This window comes from Prunus mume, linkage group LG6 (genome assembly GCF_029339155.1).
Source record: "Prunus mume cultivar Tortuosa linkage group LG6, ASM2933915v1, whole genome shotgun sequence".
Lineage (NCBI taxonomy): Eukaryota > Viridiplantae > Streptophyta > Magnoliopsida > Rosales > Rosaceae > Prunus > Prunus mume.
The window spans coordinates 5,836,313-5,859,439 of record NC_142703.1 but is presented as its reverse complement, the minus strand read 5'-3'; the positions used below and the strand labels follow the sequence as shown (position 1 = coordinate 5,859,439).

General features: G+C 36.5%; 1 protein-coding gene, 2 long non-coding RNA genes and 1 pseudogene across 5 annotated transcripts; 2 read left to right on the top strand and 2 right to left on the bottom strand.

Moving 5' to 3' along the window:
* Positions 1-2,026: 2,026 nt before the first annotated feature.
* On the bottom strand, positions 2,027-7,527 carry LOC103341931 (disease resistance protein Roq1-like). Of its 3 annotated transcripts, XM_089055495.1 has the most exons (7): positions 7,029-7,168; positions 6,753-6,952; positions 5,508-6,609; positions 5,113-5,388; positions 4,016-4,984; positions 3,220-3,931; positions 2,027-2,621 (listed from the first exon to the last, which is right to left on the bottom strand). In XM_089055495.1, exons 2-6 carry the CDS (start codon positions 6,947-6,949, stop codon positions 3,251-3,253), a joined length of 3,225 nt encoding a protein of 1,074 aa, XP_088911621.1. In that variant the 5' UTR covers positions 6,950-6,952; positions 7,029-7,168; the 3' UTR covers positions 2,027-2,621; positions 3,220-3,250. The 3 variants fall into 3 exon arrangements, with proteins under 3 accessions (XP_088911621.1, XP_088911619.1, XP_088911620.1); XM_089055493.1 differs by having other exon boundaries at positions 6,753-7,527; XM_089055494.1 differs by having other exon boundaries at positions 2,027-2,577; positions 6,753-7,527.
* A 1,450-nt stretch (positions 7,528-8,977) lies between these two features.
* Positions 8,978-12,836, top strand: LOC148915935 (uncharacterized). The gene is made up of 7 exons (XR_016127664.1): positions 8,978-9,200; positions 11,178-11,460; positions 11,562-11,611; positions 11,698-11,785; positions 11,886-11,996; positions 12,532-12,596; positions 12,686-12,836. It is a non-coding gene; the product is annotated as an uncharacterized LOC148915935 (long non-coding RNA).
* Positions 12,837-13,025: 189 nt separating this feature from the next.
* On the top strand, positions 13,026-15,799 carry LOC148915934 (uncharacterized). Its single transcript, XR_016127665.1, has 4 exons — positions 13,026-13,139; positions 13,290-13,367; positions 13,550-13,601; positions 15,548-15,799. It is a non-coding gene; the product is annotated as an uncharacterized LOC148915934 (long non-coding RNA).
* Positions 15,800-17,576: 1,777 nt separating this feature from the next.
* Positions 17,577-18,257, bottom strand: LOC148915933 (THO complex subunit 7A pseudogene; annotated as a pseudogene).
* Between the last annotated feature and the right edge of the window lie 4,870 nt (positions 18,258-23,127).

The window sequence follows — 23,127 nt, the reverse complement described above, 5'->3', positions numbered from 1 at the left end:
ACACTCAACAAAACAATATATTAAACAGCCAAAACCAGCTAAAGGCCAAAATGATCACTTGATCACCAAGAACCTTCAAACAAACTGGAGTAATCAAAAAACTCTCTCTCCCATTCTCTTAGAATTTCCAAGTTTAGACTTAGAAAAAAAAAGTCATTCAAAACAAGGCTTCCCTCGTTACGAATCTGGTTAAGCAAAAGCCAAAACAAGCAAAGTTTGAGCTTTCACAAATATGAAAACCTCAACAAATTTGTGGAGAGCCTTGATCAAGCAGAGCAGGTACCACAATGCAGTTTCAGCTCGGTAAGTCCTCGAGTCCAGCCATACGCGCCTGCAGTTGAAGAAGCCATGATTCGCCCATTCAAAGCGACCTTCGGGCACTGAAATAGATTAAAGATCTGCCAAACTCAAACTTTGGTATCGATTTGCGGTGAAGCTTAGCGATCAAAGTTGTTGAAAGTTTAGTCCAGCCAGACGTACCCAGATCCGGCCGGATCGAAACTTTTATCCAGGTAGAAATGGAATTCCAGATGTCTTTTGTCTTTCTAAGTGTTGATATGTTTCTCTATGGTTTTGTAAAAGGCAGTTCTGCCTAAAACAGTCCACTTTATTATCATTAATTCTGGCCAGAACTACCAACTTTGTACTGAGATAAATTATGAAGTCCTCACCAGTCTGAGGTAGGAAAAGAACTTACTTGGGAGATATTCCTCACCCAAAATCACAATCGCTTGTTTAGAAATCAGTAACTTGGAGGCGCAAGTTATCTATTTAAATAAGTCTGCTAGAATTGTTATTACTAGCAGTGGTATGCTCGCACACTAAAGAAAGTTGACTTGTTGACCAGTCAATGGTTTTCAAGGCAATATGGAACTTTACCCTTCCATCACATGAATAAACACAAAATGGGTGAACAAAGGTGAATAGTAATTGTCATTTGCCATGGCAATGGGTGGAAACACACCTTGCTTTTGCAAAGGCTGTTACTATTTATGTGAATAGTAACATCCCTAACCCTTTGTCATTGCAAATGGGTCGAAGTGCTCTAACAAATGACTAAAAATTAAAATTAAAATCTTTTTAGAGTTACAGCACACGTCGTTTTGGAGTTGACTGACTTGTCCATGCCCTAGTTAATGTAAATCTCTCAAATAGTGCTTCACTAATTAACCTAATGAATTTATACAGCACATGTGGAAGTTAGCTTAAGAAAGAAACAATTTAAGCATAAATAGATGTCCGCTCCCAGTTAATGTCGTTCCTTTTTCAAGGATGGAGTTGGAAGAGGGAGAATGTCGGGTAAACACCAATGCCCCGATTGGATCTCTGGTTCATGAGAAGACTTGTTAAATTTTTGGACAAAATTGAGAGTTGAATCAGATTGAAAATGGCTAGTGAGCGCGGGCTAGGCCCTGGCAACTTGCTTCTTTTGTTCCAATTCGTAGTTTGCGTAGGCGTGCCACTATTGGGGATGAGACCAACCTAATACACTTGGAATATGTGATGTAGAATGCCTTGTTTGATGGGTTTGCGCTTGTTCTAGACCTCTAATCAAGCCATTGTGCTCTAGGGGGTTCTGGGCTCAAATGAGTTCTTTTCTATGCCTCAATTAAGAGGACTTCAATATTCTTTCAATCATGCGTCTATGGCTTGGAAAGTACGAACAGTACCTAGCCAATAAAAAATCCAATGTTGTGGTCAATGTTCCCTTGATTGAGTTCAGAAACCTAATTCAGGCCTAAGATAACCTTGGATTAGGTTAGGACTTAGTTAATTCGGCCCATGGTTTGACTCCGGCCTGAATAAGCCTTTGTTTTTGGCTAAGAAAGCCCTATTCGGACCTAAAAACTCTTATGTTGGGTCTGTCCAGTAATGAACTGTTATATTGCTTTGAAAAGTACAGATTTGAATATAAAGTGCAAGAAGGTAAATGAGTGAAAAGTAAGGTGCAAGAACGGTAAATAGCAGAGAAAGCAAAGTTTCAAAATCTGGAGATTTCTCTATCCAAACCTGGCATGATAACGAGTTAAGATCAAAACTAAAGATTTCTCCATTTAGCTTCTTTAAAGAACAAATTACAGTAATGAAGAGATTGGAGATTTCTCTATCTAATATGTTACAAGTTTTAGCTGTTTAGAAGAAAACTAGACTAATTTCTTAACAAAGATCATACCAAGAATATGGCAAAGCAGTGGAAGATAAGCAGAAGAGTTGTCAAGTCAACTAGTTATCAGGGTAGCAAGTTGGCTGTTTGAAAAGCCTGAAATTTGTTCAAGTGTTTACAAGACATTGCGTTTGATTTTTTTGGAGAGAGAGTACTTGAGTGCTGCTGTTGAGCCTTTATATTTATAGGCAAAATTTTCCAACGATGACGGTGAAGGCTAGAGGCGAATACTTGATTGTTATCCAAAGTTTATTGTCCTCGTAAGTCGATCCATATGCAGGAGAAAAGGTATCTTAGATGAAAATACTAGTTTCAAGTGATGTCCCTTTGATTTGTCGTCCTTTCACTGCTGGAAAACTAGTCAAAAGATGGCTCCTCTTGGTTTTGGTGTCAATCATCAGCCTGCTTCCTTGCTGAGAGAGATGGCGGTCACGTCACTCTTCTTGCGAAAACCCACCTTGAAAGCCACATGGGTTAACTAGTAGCGGTTACCCATTTTTCTAACTTGAGTGTGGGTTAAGGCTGAGGTTTTTCGAGATATGGGTCTTCGAGTGGATTTTACCAGTTAATGGCCCATATCCCAAAAAGCCCTTTTTGTTGGTTTGTAAAAAATGAAACCGGGCTTGGGTTTTATGTAACTTTATTTGAATAATAAACCAACTTTGGTCCATTTTCCAAATATGATACAAACCACAACAAAACAAGATTTACAAGACTACACACACTAGTACAACCCATCCTGCATATATGCATTTCAATTGAAATTAAATATAACGTAATTGGAGAAATATTATCGTCCAACCTGATAGGATAAAAACTGAAGCGAAAGAATGAATTTGTGGAAAATATACCAAATCTATGACAGGTTCTTGAATTGTTCTATTATTGTATAAGATAATGGGAAAGTGAACCAATGATATGAATGAATTAGAAATATATGTAGAGGAAAAGAGAGTGAATCATATATATGCTAAAATGTCCGCATACAAAAAAACAAAAACAAAAAAAACAAATAATAATTATGTGATAATATGGGAAGCGTTAGCAATACCAACCTTTCAAGTCTTCCTTTGAGGCACTGGACAGTTAGTCTTTCATTCTTTTGCAGAGTTCTTTGCCAAGGGTACCAATACTGCTTGGTCCTGTCTCAGTACAGTACTGTTCACGTGTTCGCTTAGTGATGGCACCTTGTACCTTGTCTGATTTGTCAAAATCACAATCTGTAACGTCCTCATAAAAAGAATTCTTTCTGTTGGAATATTGTTTCATTGTTCGGTTGAGCTCTTCCATGTCATGTTCGTACAGTGCGCAGACTCCAAACTTCTTCACCTTCAACCATGCCTTCTCTCCACGACCAGATGCTTCGACGTTGAACTGAAACCGAATCTTATTGTCCCAGCATTTCTCTCTCCAATAGGTCCCAGGTCTCCCTTTTTGTTCCCTAAAGAAATGTTTCCTAGACAGGAGGATCAACCAAAGGTGATCGGACGCTACCTCCGTTATCTCAATACCAAAACTCGGACCCGCATAGATGTTAATTAAATCATAAACGCAATGAAATTTGAGATAATTAAGTTTCGTAGCAGTAGCTGAAATTTCTTGAGCAGGTCCAACTAGAGCACAAATAGCAAACCCCACCCACTTGCTATTAGAATCCGAAGGTAGAGTCTCAACTAGTGGGTCTCCCACACTTTGATTACTGAACCACTCAGGAATTTCACTTCCAGGAATTAGAACACTGAAGAAGATCAAAGAACGAGGACTTTCCTGCACCAAAGGAAGGATATAAATAGTACTACACAACTAAAGAGGGAAGGAGGGAGAGAGGGAGAGAGGGAGAAGGAGAAGTACCTGAAGGAATTTCTTCACCGTTAAATATATTATGAAACTGGAACCTTGATGGTCAACCAAACTGAAGCAATTGACAGAATTAATCCAACTATGAGTTACGCAGTACATCCGTGGTGGATCTGGGAATACCTTCAAGGAAGTACAATTATCCGTGCCTACACAAAACATATTTTTTTCTCGAAACGAAACAATATCTTCACAATAATTGCCAAGTCCTCTGTTTGATGGAAAGCTTGGCAATTTTTGAAGCCATTTGCAATTGTTCAATGTGAACGTCCTAAGCTTAGAAAGCCCACTGATGCTTGCAGGAAGGCTAACAAAATGGTTTCCACCAAGATTTAAATTTTCTAAAGAGGACAATAAACCAATATCTTCAGGTATTGCTCCTTCATAAAGATTGCAGTCCCTCAGATTTAGACACTTCAAAAAGCGTAAATCTTTTAAGGAAGCTAACACCAGACTCACAGGGTCAGGATTCTTTCTTGGAAATAAGCCAAAACTGAAGAAAGAATGCCATGATCTAGGCAGTTCGATATTTTTCACCGGAACCAGGGCGGATGACGCATCTCTCATAGAAATTCCACCCATATTAATCTCCTTCAAACTCGGGATCAAAGGTATCATTGACGAAGGCATTTGCTCAACAGCAGTGAAGCTTAAAGAAAGCTTTGAAAAATTCTTCATTTCTCCCACAAATTCTGGAATCTTTTTCACTTTCGAGCACCCAGAAATCTCGAATGTTTCAAGAGATTCCAGTTTAACTTCACCTGGGAGACTCTTAATGCTTTTACAGTATTTAAAATTCAAAACTCTTAGTCTTTTGAGAGAGGCAATGGATGGATGAATCTTGACAATATTAGTACAACCTTCAAAAACCAGCCTCTCAAGATTCTGAGTACCTGTGAAATCTGGGGTCCTTGTCAAGTTCTCGGAGTAACTAAGATCAATAGATTTCAACTTCACCATGTACTGTACAAAACATGAAAATGGTAGATTAATTAACTTCCAAGAACTCAGACAAAAAATAATAATAATAACTTCCAAGAACCTTACAAAATTTATTGAAATTGAAAAGAACTAGCTCTACAAAGGTCTACCTTTATTCCATGCCAAAGGTGATCAATTTTGCTATGCTGCAGACTAAGTTGAGCAAGTTCATTAGGTTGAAAACTTGGTGGCAGACATATGGAGGGATACCAACTCCACTCCAGAAACCTTAAGGAATTGGGAAGATACTTTGGGCCCAAAGAAAGGCTCAAATTATTAATCTTGAGCAACTTTAGTTTACACATCTTATCGAATGCTTCAGGATTCCAGTGTGCCGCTTCAAATTCACGCAAGCATAGGACTATGCCTTCAATGGCTTCCGTTCCCTTGTAAATAGGAATAAAAGAAAAGTTAGTGTCATAATCAAGTCTCTCTTATCGTTATTAATGGAATTATAGTATGTTATCCAAGGCTTTGGTATTTTATTTTTTGTGCAACTTCTTACCGTATTGTTCGTGAGTACATGAATGATATCACTGTGAAGCCACAAGCGACTGCGACCACCTGGCTCGTCAACAGACTGTTGACGAACAATCTCCCATGCCATTTCTTGTATCAAATCATGAATGGACAGACTCGTGTTTGAAATAGACAAGAGAGATTTCTCAATAAGAACATGTATCGCAATACGAGTGCCAACAAAACCACAACTGTCTAGTATTTCAATCACTTCTTCCTTGCCACCAAACTTATGGAAACATGCAACATCAAGAAAAATTTTCTTCTGCATTTCCTCTAGTCCATCATAGCTTATTTTCAAAATTTCAAAAACTTTTGTGTCAGGAGCTTGCTTCAGTTTACCTAGTGCACTCTTCCATTCATCTCGACTTCTTTTGTACAAAAAAGACCCCAAAGTTTCAAGAGCTAATGGAAGACCTCCTGCATAGTTTATGAAATTTTTAGACAGTTCTAGATAATCTTCTTCAAGGTTATCTTTTTTAAAGGCCTTCCTGCTAAAGAGATAAAGAGCTTCATCCTCAGTTAATGGCATGATCTCATATACCTTCTCAATCCCATGTTTGACTAACAAGCGTTCATCTCTAGTTGTAATGATGATTCTACTTCCCAAACCAAAGCAGTCTTTTTCTCTGATCAACATTTCCAGTTGGTCTGATTGATCTACATCATCAAGAACGAGAAGAACCTTTTTATTACATAGACACCTCTTTATCATAGTAAATCCACTATAAGCATCATAAACTTGTATATTTTTTTCCCTCAAGATATTGGAAAGAAGCTGTTTCTGTAAAGGAACTGGACCATGTGTTGCATAAACCTCTCTGACATTTGCAAGAAAGCTGCTACCTTCAAAATTATGAGAAATTGTCTCATAAACTAATCTAGCAAGGGTTGTCTTACCCATTCCGCCCATCCCCCATATCCCAACAAAGCGCACATCATTTGCGTTTGTATCTAAATGCAGATCTATTTCCTTAAGTTTAATATCAAGTCCGACCAATATCTCCGAGGAATCTAACAATGAAAATGAAGGATGCGAGTTATCCCACACTGCATCAACAATTTTTTTGATAAGCTCTGTATCATACCTAGAAACAGAAGAAGAAAAAATCATCAAATCAATGTGTCAGTTGTTGAATATGTCATAAATAAAGTGCATGGCAAATTCTGAAACGCGATATTTTTTAGTCAAGGCTTATTAGCTATGTGTCAGTTGTTGCTTCATGCTTACCTATAATCCTTTGAATTCCACCCAGCGAGATTAGCAACTTTTTTTAAAGCATTTCTCCACTCAAGCACCTCTTCTCTGTCTTCCCCACAATTCCTTTCATGGTCAACGAGGGCTGTCCCAAAACTCCCCCGTTGATGCCGTACATCAGAGGGATCCACATCATAAAAGATTGGGAAAATTCTCTCCTTCTCTTTCATGGACTGAACAATATGGGTTAGTTCACGCAAACACCAACTTGAAGAAGCATAGTTTGTTGAAAGAACTATGATTGCAAACCTTGATTGTTCAATCGCGGTGAGGAGCTCCGGATTGATATCTGTCCCTCTTTGAAGATCTGGATCATCCCTGAAAGTTCTAATTCCTCGCCAGTCCAACTGTTTGTATAAATAGTCTGTAAAACCCCTGCGAGTGTCTTCACCCCTGAAACTCAAAAACACTTGGTATTTCCATGGACAAACTGAAGTAGCTGAAGTGAAGGCCCTTTGGCTGCTCAATGCCATTGGAAAGTGGTTCCAAGGAATCTTTTCTCAGCACCGGATCGCGGAACTAGAATGATTAGAAAGATGGTAGTTCAATGGCACCAATTGAAATATGGAAAAGAAAAATCAACACAGAGAGAGGTTTCAGGGAGGCAACGACAAAGACTTCAGCAATGTTTCATCATGGTGAGTTGCGAGGAAAAGATGCCCTTGTCATTAACTAATGCAAAAGAAGATGATAATTAGAGAAGAAGACAGAGGAAGTAGTTGGAGTTGGAGAAAATGGTGCCATGACATTCTTTTTTTATTTGAAAGGCTGATGACTTGATAAGTTTGATTAATTTTGTGTTAGTGTCGTTTAGCATATTGATTTAAATAATTTTAAATTTCCTTAATCACAACTCACCGTCCTTAAATAAATAATATGTTAAACTCAAGGAGTAGGGGAAGTATACATCAGAGAAGACTTTGTTAAGATTAAAGTCTAGCACTAGCATACAACTTTAATTCCTTTCTCATATCCTGTTTTCATTGGTTGGTTCAATGCTTGGAGAGTTGGGATGATAATAGAAATTTGCAGCCTCTCTTTTCTGATGATAATAGAAATATTTCATATGAATACAATGTTAAGTGACTTCTAGCTGTGTAGGATGACTCCCACCAACAGTTTATAACTTTTTTCCTCATTTAATATTATTTTCTATTAGTATTTTTGTAATGGGACGTAATGGGAAATCGCCAATTCGAATATTACTAGCATGAAGGCAGGAATGGGAAAAAACTTAACAGGGATAAGGATGACTCCCTTGATTCACCTCATTGTTATTCCTACCTCCACACTATTTAAACTTACCAAGCTTCTAAATCCATGATCTTTATTTTGGATATGATTAAGACCAAAAAAATTTATTTTTATTTTGGGTGGTTTCAAACTATTCATTGAATTACTAATTTACCCTAATATAAAATGACCAAAGAGGATATATTGAATTGTAAAACAAATGTAATTTTAATAAGTACACTTTACTCAATTAATTTTAGGGTTCATTTAACAACACTCTTTTTTTCATTTCTATGTTTTTCATTTTCTAATTTTTTAAAAGACTTGTTTTTCTCTTTACAAATGCACAACAACCTTCCTTTGGGGTCTTCTGGTAAAGGAGTTAAAAAGAGCCTTCAGAACAAGACGCAAATTATAAGCTTTGCCCAACTGGGTTTGATTAACATTCGTCAATCCCCTTTTGGGTCAAATAAACTTGGAGTTTTTACACTTTGTTTTCAATATTTTGACTTTAAAATTGCGTACAGTTCATGTCCTCCTCCATTCTTCGTTTATTTCTTCCCATGTGTATATTTTTTTGGGAATTTCCTTTTAACACGTGAATGATCCTATATCTAAGTGATATTGAAATATTTTCTTCCTATTTTCCTCGGGATCTTTTACTGCCTCTGCCAGATTCTGCTTTGGATCATCTCATTTAAATCCATTGGTTGAGAATAAGTCTTAAGAAGAAAAAAACCAAATATGCAAATTATATATATACTAAAGCGCAATCCAACTAAACACTGTTCCTAAGCACAGTGAAATGACGGAAATACCCCTCATTTAATTGTTGAAATACGTTCTATTTTCTCTTCAGACAGTAAATTTTCAGCGCCCTCCACTATACCTTTTCTGCTCTTCCTTTTGCCCCTTCTCCTTGATTATCATTCCCGTGACGTATCGTTATTGAGAATGAGAGTTCATCGTTGATTTCGAACTAGCTGGTTGGGGGGCAGCGATGGAAGATTTTCGTTCCCTCTTGGAGATGCTTTGGCGGCTGTTGATTTTCGTTTGGGGAGTCGAGATGCGAATCCAGCGGCCCTTTCGGTTTATGAAATTGTGTCTATTCGTTGTGATATTTTCCATTGTTTTTGCAACCTTCATCTCAGGCACCTTTCTACGAGTTCTTGCGTCCTTTGTCATCGGGTATGTATCTCCTCACCTTTTTAGCCTATTTTTTGGTCTTGATTTTATCAATTAACAGACATATGCTGAGAATTGGAATTTTTTGAGTTTAGCACAGTATTGAAATTCTTTGGTTTCTCTTTTGATCTTCCTTTTGAATCGTTTTGTTGATTGATATAGTGATGGTTTTTTTGGCAATTCTTTTATATATGTTTCTTGATGAAATACCATAGTTGATATGAAATGTTCAAACCTTAAGTTTTTAATACCTTTTGATTATTAGCCACCTTTAGAAAAGGGGCTTTTGCATCTGTTGCTTTGATTTCACAATCTCTCTGCAGCCAGTTCTGGCTACACTGAGGGTCTCATACTCCACTCATTGAATGTGTTGCTAATGATTTGTTCTTAGGCAAAACATTGACTACAGTTGGTTCAATTATTACTGCCATTGCTTCTGGTATATTGTAATATAAGTGAGGATGACAAGTTATAGTCAATTATTGATTAAGGATGCAGAATTTTGATGGCTAGAAGTATTCTTTTCAATCTATTTAATGATCATCTAAAAATTGGGGACTTGCCTTTTCAAATACCGATTGAATATTCGAGTGGGAAAAGTTAAGATGCAACAGCCTTTTTCAAAGTGCTGATGTGCCACCATGTGTTTATTCATACTGTGTCTACAATTTTGTTGGCTTGGCATTTCCTTTTTCTAATCATGCCTGTCAATTGATTGTTCTGATACGAAGATTAAGGGTGGAATAAATTCTTTTTTAAATACCACTGAAGTTGGGATTTTTGAAGAAAAAGAACTATATCTTTGTTTTGCAGTTTCAACCATTTTGGATTTCTAACTGTCTTTATGAAGATGTTGATTCTTTCTTATTTTCATGTCACAAATCAGTGGCATGCTCCTCGAGTTTTTTTCATTATTATTTTACATGCTTATTCTCCTTGAATATTTAAGCTCAAAATAGTTGAACTGCCATCTGAAATTTTATTAATTTAGTTGTATGTCTTCTGGATATTGTTAGCAAAGCAAAATAAATTAACAAATTTCCTTTTCTTTCCATCTCAGTTTTCTCTTACCTAAATTGCATTTATTTTTATGGCATCTGCATATTGTTTCACTTTAGTTTATGATTTTTTAAAGCATGAACATGATGAATATGACTTGCAAGAAACCCTGCACTTCCTTTTTTTTTTTTCTTAGGTAACGCTTTGATTTCAGTTCTGGGTTTCATGAATGTCTAATCATGTTTTCCTTTGTACTTGGATTTCACTGTGCATTTCATATTAGTTTTTGGTTGTATGGATTCAATTTAAGTTTCATGCTTCGTGATGTGCAATGTTAGAATTCATTTGTAGTTACAGTGTTAGAATCCTGAAATTTAAGTTTTTGCTTAAAGTTGGTTGGTTGGTTGTATTTTGAGGCTATGTAATTATGTGGTTGAAGTAATCAAGAAACTGATAGATAAGGAAAAGAGAGACAAAAGAATCAACATACACTGGATATCACCTGTTTTTTAAAGAATGATTGGTTGATCCATTTGTTTTCTCACCCCAAAAATGGCTGGGACTGCATACTAAATCGTATACTTCATAAGCAAGCCAAAGTAAATAATATCCAGCTTCCTATGCTTATTTTTCTATTTTGAACCCCACATAAAACAGAGCCACTAATTAAGCTTAACTACAATAACTTCATATGCACTTACTGAATGTCAAAGACCTTTGATTCTTTTTGGTGTAATTAGAGAAATATGGGCTGAGTCATCAAAATGGATAACACTTTTTAAAATTCTGTGGAAACCTCAGTGATGAGGCATGCTGTATACAAGTATGTGGCTCTGATGGACAAAGCTGGTCAAGTTGAAAGATCAGAAATTAGAACTGGAACTTTGGAGAATATATTTAACCATTCTTTAGTGTTTGTTTTATCAATTCTTTTGTGCATAAATCTCAAATATACAACCATGTTGGCGGTTTCTGTTGCAGGATGATTCAGAAATCGTTGCAATGATCAAAGAATTGTTGGAGACTCACATCCGACCAGCAGTGCAAGATGATGGTGGCGACATTGAGTATAGGGGATTTGATCCGTAAGTCCTTCATTAAATTTAGTCTTTTTAATTTAATATTGGAGAAGGCTGAAATTTTATTTCTGCTTCTTGGCTTTATCTCTTTGCTTCTTTTGTTTGTTGCATTCGAGTGTTGTCGTTCCAGCTGCCCTTCATCCTCATCGCACGGGTTTAGCTATTTCTAGGTTTCGTAAAAAAAGGTTGGTTTTAACGTTCATTTGGTTTTCTAGGTTGGTTTATTCATTTGTCATGTCGAAAATTGAGAAGTAAATCAGAAATTGAGTTTGGTTTGTTCTTACAGAGGAAGATCGAAGGAAAAAGAATTAGAGTAATCAAATGTCTAAGGAAATGGTATAATTGCTGTCCTGTGATTCTATATCTGGTTTTGTAAAAAAATTATTTGTTCTTGATATTTATATTCCTTCCCATCTCTCAAGGTATGATCTACTAATTTCCCACAAAGAAAAGCTTGGACAACTCATTACCTTGGAGCAAGGGAAACCTCTAAAAGAAGCCATTGGTGAGGTATCCTATTTCGGACTTCTGTTTAAGGGATTTAAGCAATTAGCTGTAGCTTTGCATCTTACTTTCATCATGTGATTCAAATTTCAAACTCATATTACAGGTGAGTTACGGGGCTGGGTTTATTGAGTTGTATGCTGAGGAGGCAAAACGTGTATATGGTGATATCATACCACCAACTCTTTCTGATCGACGGTTGTTTGTTTTGAAGCAGGTGAACTTATATGTTTCTTTGAATTTTGTATGGCCTATATTAATCAAAGACTTGGGGAGAGAGTGAACAACTATAATTCTAAGAGCCATTTACTTAACCTAAAATGGCAAGAAAGAGTCCTAACACCCTAGCAGAGAAATGAGCTCAGTCAAGTATCTGCATCTATTTCACATCTATATAGGCAAGTTACGAGCTTTAAGGCTACATTTATGTTCCCTTCCTTTACAGTCAACAAGTTCTTAGTCTTAATTTTGTATGTTTTGCTATTTTAAATTTCACCTCTTGGCACTTTCTGAAAAACTTATAAATTTATTGGGACAGAGAGAGAGTGAGAGTGAAGGTAGGCAACAACTATGAAGTAGAGATTAAATCAAGTTCGAAAAGAAATTGATTATAATGTAGAGCGTTGGTGTCATGCATCTTCCATCTTTGTGTCTCTCTCATTCTCTGTCTCGCTGTCTCGCTTTGGGTATTTTTATTTTTGATTTATTTTTTTACAAATTTTGCTTCATTTATTTGGTTAATTTGATTTCAGGTTCTTGGGTAATCACTAATGCTATATAAGAGCTGAGGTATTTATAGCTAGATTACAACATATTGGTAAGCTTCAAATCAGGTTCAATTTTCTCTATTAATTTTAGTTTTTATTCTTTGAGTTTAGCACTGATTCTGAGTTTTTGGTGGTGTAGGGTTATGAGAGAGAATTTTCCAATCTTTGATGACAACGACAATGCAGAGATAGTTGTTTTGGGATTTTGATTGTTTTGGGATTTTGCATAGGTAACTTTTGATTGTTTAGGCCAGTAACTTTTGATCGTATACTCTTTGTTTCAAATGCATCTAGGATCATTTAAACAGCCGTCTTCCTGTGCCTTTACAATGTTTTTAAATGGCGCAATTACATCTATTCGTGGACCTTGAAATAGAAACAAGGTTTGCATCTTTTCATCGCCTCCACTATATTTCAATTTCTTTCCCTTTTATTAATTTTGATTGTATTTCTCCCCTGTGATGGGATTGAACAGGCTTTTGAATTGGTAATGGGAGGTGACTCTTTGTGCTTGAACAAAGTCTTGCCATTGCCCTTACTGCTGTTGTGGGACATGAGCCAGCATATATATATATATATATGCAGAAGTTACGGTATGCATTGTTCTATCTCCCTCTCTTTAATTTCAGTTTTTTTTTTCTTTAATAGAATTTCATCAAATATTTTGGTTCTGGATTTTTTTGTTGAAGAAATTTACAATAAAGGTGTTCTATGACGTTCTGTGTTTGTAATATCTTTTGTAGAACAACACAGAATGTTGACTGACTTTGAAGGTGCTACAAAAAAAAAACGTAGGGTTCCGCATTTGGTCTAGCAAAGAGGTTTGTCAATCGTTCTCTCATCCTCCTTTTTTTTTTCCCTCAATAAGTCGATTACATCTCTGCCTTAAATTGGAACGAAAATGTTGAAAATATCTTTTGTAAGCCAGGATATATACAATTAGGATTGAAAATGTTGATTTAACAATTGAAGTGTCTTGAAGATTGTTGTTGAATTTTGCAAGGGAGCCCAACTTGCTTTCAACCCTAGGTGCGAAATTGGCATCGAGAACTAAGGTATTGTAGGATTATCTCAGCCTTTGATTGATGCTTTTGATTGGACTGGTTGATGATTTTGCTTTAGATTTAGATTGTTTGAAGGATTTTTGTTGTTGTTTATTTGTGGCTAGATTATGGGTTTCAGTTACTTCAGTTTTTAAGGATTATTCCCTTCTATCATTATGTTGGATTTGGTGATGGCTGTGAACTGAGGATGTGTCCCTCCATCACATTGCCTCATTTCCCTTCTTTTCTTTTTCTTTCTTTTGGCCTTTTTAGGGCTGTTTCTGTGTTTTGTTTGTTTGGCTGTGGATGCCTTATCCACCTTTTCAATATATCGTTTCTCTTATAAAAAAAATAAAAATATTGAAGACAGTTTTGCTCCAAAATAATGTACGCATGCTTTCATTTTCATGACCTAAAATAAGAATTGAATTTGATTTATATCTCATGACCTAAACTCTCATATGGTTGTTGGCATATGAGATTTTATTTTCTGTTGAGTCTATACGTGCTATCTATTAAGGATGATTTCTGCTTCAGCCTTAATTGTAGGGATAAATAGGTTGACATTAGCTTGAGATTATAGACTTATTATGGTTTTTGCATCTGTGAGGGTTGTACACCATGTACTGAAAGAACATTTCTATTACTTTTGCCCTTATAATTACTTAGTAGTAATTGCACTTTTAGTATAAATTTCGTAATTGGTATAAAGTATGACAAGTTGTCTTGCCAATTCTTAAAGGTTCTGTCTAATTTCTCAAAAGTTTTTTTTGTCCCAATTCTACATGCAGCCTGTGACCATGAAAACCATTGTAACAATCGACAAATTGTTAAATTCTCTTTTTGATTTTCAAATATTATGAAACTGCTTCTATCCTTTTTGAAGGCTAAATGATATTTGCTTATGCTTTTGGAAGAGAGACTTTTGTCGACTGCAATCTCCTGATTTCCAGATTTTGCCAAACCTTTAGTAAAACTTAATGATTGAAGTTAATTATATCCCTTAATTAATTTGTTTCATCCACTTTGTTATGTTTCTATTTTGAAAGATGCTTATCCTATATATTTTTTGTATGGATTTTGAGTTTTGGCAGATGTTAGCTGTGTATGAGAGAGTCAAGAAGAGGCTGTGAGTAGGAGAAGGTTGAAAATGGTTTTTTTTCCCCTTTCTTTTTCCTGTTTTTGTTCGAAACTTTTTGTTCACTTATTCTCCCTGAATTTTTATGTTCAAAGTAGTTAAATTTTTGTCCAAAATGTTTTATTTGTGTTTCTTGATTTGAATGAAAGTTTGATATTTCATCATTTTTTTTGGGTTTCTTTCATTTCATACTGTCTTCATATTTTCCTTTTCGTGGTAAACTCTTATATCACGATTCCTGCATATATCAAAACCAACAAAGCTGTGGTGATTGAATTATAATTTCCAAGTATGACACATTTTGAATACCAATTCATGTACTAAAGACATGAAAAAATTTACTATTCAGTGGAATATTTGTTCTGAAATTTGTTTTACTCTGTGCTTTTTGCTCTTCCAATTACTGTTTTTTTAACTTAATGATCTGTTTATACATGAAAATAACGTAGTAACATATTTAAATTCTTCGTAAGGGGTGTTTTGAATCAAGTGCTTGGTTCTATTCTTCAAGAAGACGTCTGTCTTGGTAAATTAAATTGAGTTTGAGCTTATGGGGTTAAATATTGTGCCATATTTTTGTTGCACTGTTTCTTTTCTCATTCTTATATGTAGGGATGATTTGTTTTCTTTTCTTTTCAGTTTAAAACAGATTTACAGTTCTTTTCTCATGCTTAAATTTTGTGAAATATATCTATATGGAGAGCCCAGATTAAGAAATAGCGGTTATGCATTATGTAGCCTTTTTCTTGGGTTTAACGATGGAGTACAATGTGTTCATTTGGTGTTTTTAGCTGAGATTGTGATGATTTTCATTTTGTAGATTTTCAGTTTTTGCAAGATGGTAGTAGTGTATGAGATAGTCAAGATGAGGCTGTGAATAGAAGGCGGTTCTTTGCACGCTAGACAAGGTTGTTATTTTATTTATTTTTCCTGTTTTTGTTAGACCCTTTTTGTTCACATATCTTCCCTGAATATTATCCCCAAAGTAGTAAAATAAATTATCGCATATATGTAAAGACATGTCCAAACTCTTTTCAACAAGGAGCAGCTCAAAACTGCTGATATTTTGATTGCTGCTTGGTTTTATTAAAATATGATCAATATTTTAACATGACAAGCGACATATAAAACATGCTATTAGTCTTTATTTTGCAACTTAAACTTGCTACATATTTTCATAACTTTGTACGCATTTCAGACGGTTTTAAAATCCCATGACATCGCGCGGGCACCTTTGCTAGTTATATCTATGTGGTGGGTGTGTGTGTGTATATATATATATGTTAAGGACAATCATTATATCATTTGGTCTTTTATTTTATTTTATATTAAAAGCGATATTGGGGAAGGAGGGTTTTTCACACAAATACTTTTTTTTAATTTGTATATTTTAAACCCAAAATGCTTCGCCTCCAACCCAAATCGCATGATTTCACTTTTTTTCATATTTCAAATTTCACATGTTTGATGATATTTATTTCTTTTGATGTTTGATTTAAGTAAGCTAGTCTTTTGGATTAATCAAGGTGGTCCTCTTACATATGTCTGATATGAGGAAAAAATCTTTGATATGGTATGATGAAATTAGGATATCAAAATCACTATAATCTTGTTGAACAGGTTAGCTAGGCTTCATGACCAAAACACTCAAGAGGGATAAAACTCCACAACGAAAGTAAGTAGTCGCACGGATTGACTAATCAAAGCCATCAAGCATAAAACATGAGTTTACACTCCTTTCAGAATTTAGAGCTTATTACTCTTATAAGTTTTATGCATCATAGTTTGACAACCTTTTAAGACAAACTAGTCATGTTCATCAGAGTTAAAGACTAACATGTATGTATGTTTAACTCGAGCACGTACACTAAAGCATAACAATCATCCATACCTCTCGAGCAGTTCTACAACCAACAACATTGATTATAGGCCTCTTTAAGTTCCTCTGTAACTCAGTCTCAGTGATCATATATTTAGGAGGATTAAAAAAAAAGGACCATTAAAAAAATAATTCATATGCTCAAATTCTTACTTGAATGGTAAAAGCTAAAATGGAGAGCAATTACTATGCTCAAATTCTTTGACAGCATAGGCAGATTACTGCGAAATGATTTTTATTTTATTTTTACTAAATTTGTTATACATATTAAGTAACTCTAACACACTCTTAACACATTGAAAGAGTTATAACAGATTCTTTGACATCATATACATACTCTCTCAACTCAATGTAGAGGAACAGGGAAACCAGATCTACCATGGAGGAAGACTTGTTTAGCAAACGTTTAGTCTCCCCACTGCCCTCTCTGGTGATCAATAGTTATACCCTTCTCTTTGTAAAGCAAACACAAATACAACTGTTTATTTGACACTACCCAAAAAAAAAAGTATTGCATTTCCGACTTCTCAATATTTATCTGGATGCAAACTGTAATATTACACTCAAATGCAATGTACACAAGCATTAGGTTTATACAATTAGCTACATTGAAACTGATCCAGAAAGAAGTTCTGGCAAAGTTCTAACCATCTTGTGAACTTGGTGAAGCAGTATGCAAAAAAATCTACAAGTTGAACAAAATTAAGAATATCGCTGACATATTGCAACTATAGAGCACTACTCTTACATTCCTGTTTCTGTAAATCAAGAGAGATCATGCATGCATAGATAGAAACCCATTCATGAAAAACACAATCTTACAACTGCAAAACCAAGAGATGCATTGTATAGTCTAATCCGTGTTTGTGCTCTTTCTCCTCAATCAAACTCTTCTGCTCTTCCTCTGTGGTGTTCTGCAACTCATCCACCTGCAAAAACATCAAATACAACGAAATTAAATCTAATTTCAAAAGGGTTCTACTGCTTAACGCAGGTAACATAATCGAAAATTGGGGAATTTAACAGAGCTGCATACCACATGCAACAATAGAGCAAACTGCTTCTTTCGGAGCTCCAGCATCCTCAAACTTACCGTGTTCTCGGCGTCCAAAGCGGCAATCTCTTTCTCCAAATCGGATATGATTTTGAGCGTTTCGGACCGAGGCGGTTGCGTAGCTATCATTTTCCTGATCGCCTCACATTCCTCCTTATGTCAATTCCCTTTTCGATTTTGCTCTTGAGGAGCGGAATCTCGAAGGTGCTGAGCTCTTGGAGGAAAGCTTTGGCCAGCTTGTCTCAGTCGCCATAGTTGTCCTCATTCTTGTCGAGCTCGACGAACAGGGATGTGAACTTCTTCTGGAGCTTCTTCAATGGGGGTTCGCCTCTTGTGGTTGTGGTTCGAGTGAGAAGTCTGTGCTTGATGATTACGTCATCTTCGAGAGGCCCGAACGCGTAGTTGGCCGCCACGGCCTCTCCTCGCCCAGAAACCTTTCTTCCTTTTACCAGCATCGAAACAAACGTGGTGATTTTAGTGTGGGATAAATTCGATTTGCATTTCATCCTCAGAAACACAAATCTTAATTCTGTTTGTGAGATCCAACGGTGAAGGATGACGTTTGTTGTGTTTGCTCAAGGTTTATCGAACGGTAGTGTATTACAACCACCTCCATCCACAGTGAGGAGGTGTATTTTTGGGGTTGTAAAGCCTTTTTTACATCCCTTTTACACCTTGGGAAATTCTATAAGAACCCCATAAATTGCTCTTTACACTCCATAATTTTTTACACCCCATTAAATTTTAATAAAATTTTAAATTACTCATTAAACCCCTGTTTTTTCCTTAAATTGCCCTCATGAACCCCATTCCCAAACTAACCACTGAAAACCCCCTTCCCTTTCAAACACACCCCATCTGAAATCAAACCCCACCCCATTTGATATCCAACCCCACCCCATCGAAAATTCTCTCCTCTTGCAGACACACCTCATCGCACACCTCATCAGATTTACAACAACCTCTATCGCAGAACCATCAAAGAATCCATCCCTTTGCCATCGCCTCCAGTGCAGAACCATCGAAGAACCCATCCCTTTGCTATCGCAGAACCATCTTTGCTCACCACCGAACCCCCATCTCTCCAAACCACTGAACCCCATTGCACAACCCAGCAAACCCGAACCCATCTCCGAAACAGAGCCATCACACCCATCTCCATCTCTGCAAACCCGAAAGCCATTGAAGGTCAAGTTTTCACAAATCCTTATTCAAGGTTTGATTTCAAATTTGATTTCTATATTTACGTTTCTAAGTGTTGATTAAGCCTACGTTTGATTTCACTTTTGAAAAGCCAAAGTCTGATTTTGATTTTGATTTTGATTTCAACATTGTGGGTAGTTCGAACCTGGTTTTACGAAACTGGATTCTAGCTTCGGTGGATTACCACCGAAATAGTTACATTGATTTAGTAGTAGTCCACCGAATTTGAACCTGAGTTGTACGAAAATTTATTTTACTTTCGGTGGGTTACCACCGAAACTGTTACCTTGTTTCAGTGGTAGTCCACCGAATCTGTTTCTATTTTTCGGACTCCCATCGAATTTCTTTCAGGGGACTCCCATCGAATTACTTGTTTCAGTGGTACTCCACCAAATAGACAGCGTCCCACGGCCTTAACGAGGAGACAGAGAGCGGCTCCCCAATATCACATTGAGGATACTATAGAGGTTGAAGATGTAGTTCCTACTCATGATAGTAATGTTGACGCAGAGGTTGAAGATGTAGCTGCTACTCAGGATAGTAATGTTGAGGTACATGCCGAGCCTACTGAGCCATCTCGAGTAGGTCTCATTGATCCATCTTTACTTACGAGTTTTAAAACTCACATAGCAGCTGCAATTTGGAATAACCAGGTAAGTCGTTTTACTGTGACAATAGAAGGTAGAATATAAGTATGGTTCATGGTAATTAACCTTAATTTTTTTTTTTGGTTTAACTGGAACGTGAGCCCCTTAGGTGCATGTCGAAGACATCTACCCTTTATGAGTGGAATTGGTAGGGTAATCCAAATAATGGTATATTCTGTAATACCCGTGTCTTGGGGAAACAAGAACGGTGAGCAATCACACATCGCTCGGGGAGGGAAAGGTGAAGTGCTTTAAATGTGTGGGCACTTCTCTTCCTAGCACGAGGCTTTTTGGGAGCTCATTGGCTTCGGAGTCCTAGGAACTCCGAAGTTAAGCGAGTTGGGGGCCGTGAGCAATCCTAGGATGGGTGACCCACTGGGAAGTTGCTCATGAGATCCCAAAAACAAAACCGTGAGGGCAGAGAGGGGGCCCAAAGCGGACAATATCGTGCTAGGGGAGTCAGGTCATGATATATTCAAAGGGTACATTCAGAGGTCTAGATTAGAGCAACTTATTAGGTGTTCTTATCGGAATGTTGATAAGATTGTGGTATCTACATTTGTTGAGAGGTGGCATCCTGAACCGAACACCTTTCATATGCCTTTTGGTGAAATGACCATCACATTGGATGATGTGTCATCTATTTTAGGCATTCCTGTGTCTGGTGCAGCTGTTGCTCCTCTTGGAGATGATGACGACACAAATTTTGAGTTGTTAGTTAAGTACTTATGAGTGACTGATGAAGAGGCTACTGAACAATTGCACAAATACAGTGATGAGTATGTGAGTTTGTCATGGTTACAAGTGCGATTCTCCAATGTTTCAGACACATATTCAAATGAGTACATCATGTATTCGGCCAGAGCATATTTGCTATATCTATTGGGTTGCACTTTGTTTGTTGACAAGACTGGCACGAGAGTCCAAATTGTGTACCTTAGACTACTTAGAAACCTTGATAGTGTTGTTGGTTATTCATGGGGTTCTGGGTGCTTAGCATGGTTGTATAGACAATTAGGCCAAACTTCGAGGTTTAAGGTGAAGCAGATTGCTTGGTACATGACTTTGCTGGAGGCATGGGTGTATGAACACGTGCATGGTGTTGTTGTCCCTGATCATGACATATCAACGTCGTCATGGTTAATTGACTTGCTAGCATGTGTTTATTAGAACTCATGGAACTTTTGTTGTTTTGATTAGTTATTGCATGTTTGTATTAGAACTCATGGAACTTTTGTTGTTTTAATTAATTATGAAGTTTGTATTAGAACTCATGGAACTTCTCCAATGATGAGCTGCAAGGGCATGTTGAATTAATACAAGTAGCCAACAATCACCTATAAAGAAGCCACCACCTATACACGTAGCCAAAAATTCTTGCATAATCACAATAACATTTGTAGTTAAATTGATTGACTTAGAATTCCCAAAACACTTTAAACTCACCTAGGTGTTGAAAAAAAAAATCGAACTTAAGAAATGGCTAAAAGAAAAAAAGAAAATAAAAGAGGAACAACTCCCAAGGAAGCAACTAGAGCCCAAGAGTTGAAAAAAAATTAAATATAATTATTCAAGAGCTTTTTGAACCAATCCTTAAATGGATTTAACCAATTTTCATGTACGTATTCAAGAGCTTTTTGAAATTCACTGAACTTAGACTCAGTCTGTCGCAAACAACGCCAATATTCCTCCTCCGTTTCTGAACCAACCAAAGTATTCCAGTCCTCATTAAATTGCTTTCATTGTTTGAGGGTCCTAAATAACTTCTCACAGTTTGCCAAACTCCTTTGTTAATATGCCATCTACATAATAAATGTCGTACTTTCGGAAATATAGATGTAATAGAATTCATGAGTGCTAACTCTCGATCGGTGACAATAACCTCAGGAAGACAATTATCATCCAAAAAACTCCTCAATGCAGTCAACGCCCATGTGTAGTTGTCTTCTCTGCATTCATATACACATACGCAACAAAGAATGTCATATTAGTAGATGTCACCCCCACAATTTGCAATAGTGGGAAACGATACCTATTAGTCTTATAGGTGCAATCCATGATAAGTACATGTGGAAATGCACGCAAAATATCAATATTAATGGGGTGTGTCCAAAATAGGTCAGTTACAATATCACTAGATGTTCTATGTCACTCAATATAATTGTGTTTGGATAACTTAGTAAGCAATTGTTGCATTTGGGTTCTCCCAGCAAATTTTTTGGTTCTATTTCAAATCCTGGCATTGTGTATTGTCTTCATAGTTGAAACATTCATTGCATCTCTATCTTTAATGGTGACCAAAATATCTCTGGGTTTCACCAAACTCTTAGACATGTCCACCAACAAGGCATTCTCCTCTTTAGAAAGTCGCCCCACAAATGAATGACCTTGAAGATACTTTGAAATAGGATGGTTGTGTACTTCACAAACCACCTCCAACTTCCAATCATCCCTATCACCAATATTGACACCTTTTAACAAAAATGGGCACCACATTTCTTGGTACCAGTGTCCCTAGCACATTTTTTCATATCACATCACTATTTGCATCCGACCTTATATCAGTTGTCTCACTAGACTTGCAGGACTTAGGGCCAGTTTGGCATTGATGTGCTGTAAAAATAAGTGCTGTTAGATTTGCTGTGAGAGAAAGCAATTTGACGTTTGGTAAATTTTTTGTTAAAAGTGTTGTTTGTATTGATTTTACCCATAATCATTAAACCCAACGCCTCTTCGAAACCGATTCCTGCATAATTAGAAAATGAAAGCACCTCATTAGCTGCTTTCCCTTATAGCTTTCTCTCACAGCAATTTTTAACAATAACTGATTTTCTCACAGTTTACCAAACAGGTTGGGCTTCTTAAAATTTTTAAAAAGTCACTTATCACCTCAAATAAGCAATGCCAAACTAGCACTTATAGTTACCGTTCCTCTCATAAGCAAGTATTACACGAGGTCTCCTCTTGCCCTCACCTCCATAATCAGACCTTTTAATTACAATGACAATATTATTCATTTTCCCTTGTTCACGAGCCCATCTAAGTAATGCATCTCTACCATTGAATATCTACACATAAAACTTATATTATTTAAACATAAAATTTGAAACATTAATGCCACATTAATGATACTAAAAAGGATTTCAGAAAGATAATTGCCGAATAAGTTGTGAATTGATCACTACAGTCCATTACACATTTTGTTCCCACATTGTTGCCTTCAGTAGGGGTGTCACCTTGTTTTTGTTCCTTCAATGGGAGTAAGATCAAAATAGCTTGGATTAAATTTGTGGTCGGCAATAAGTTACTAAAAATATAAATAAATTTCAGTTGGATGCCACTAAAACGCAAGTACAAGTTCGGTATTGAACCGCTGAACTATCTTCCATCTTACGGTGGATGTCCACCGAAAATATTAAGTTCATGACCGGTCAAGCCCAACCGAAAATATTGCGACGTTTGGTGGCATCCCATCGAATTTACTCTGTCACGATCGGATCTTGATGTCTGAACGCAACCAGCGACCATTATGAAATACTAAACTTGCAAAACGCCAAAAAATAAACTCGTACATCATTCAAAGCCTCTCTAACTTCAATCTCACCCTTCATGAATAA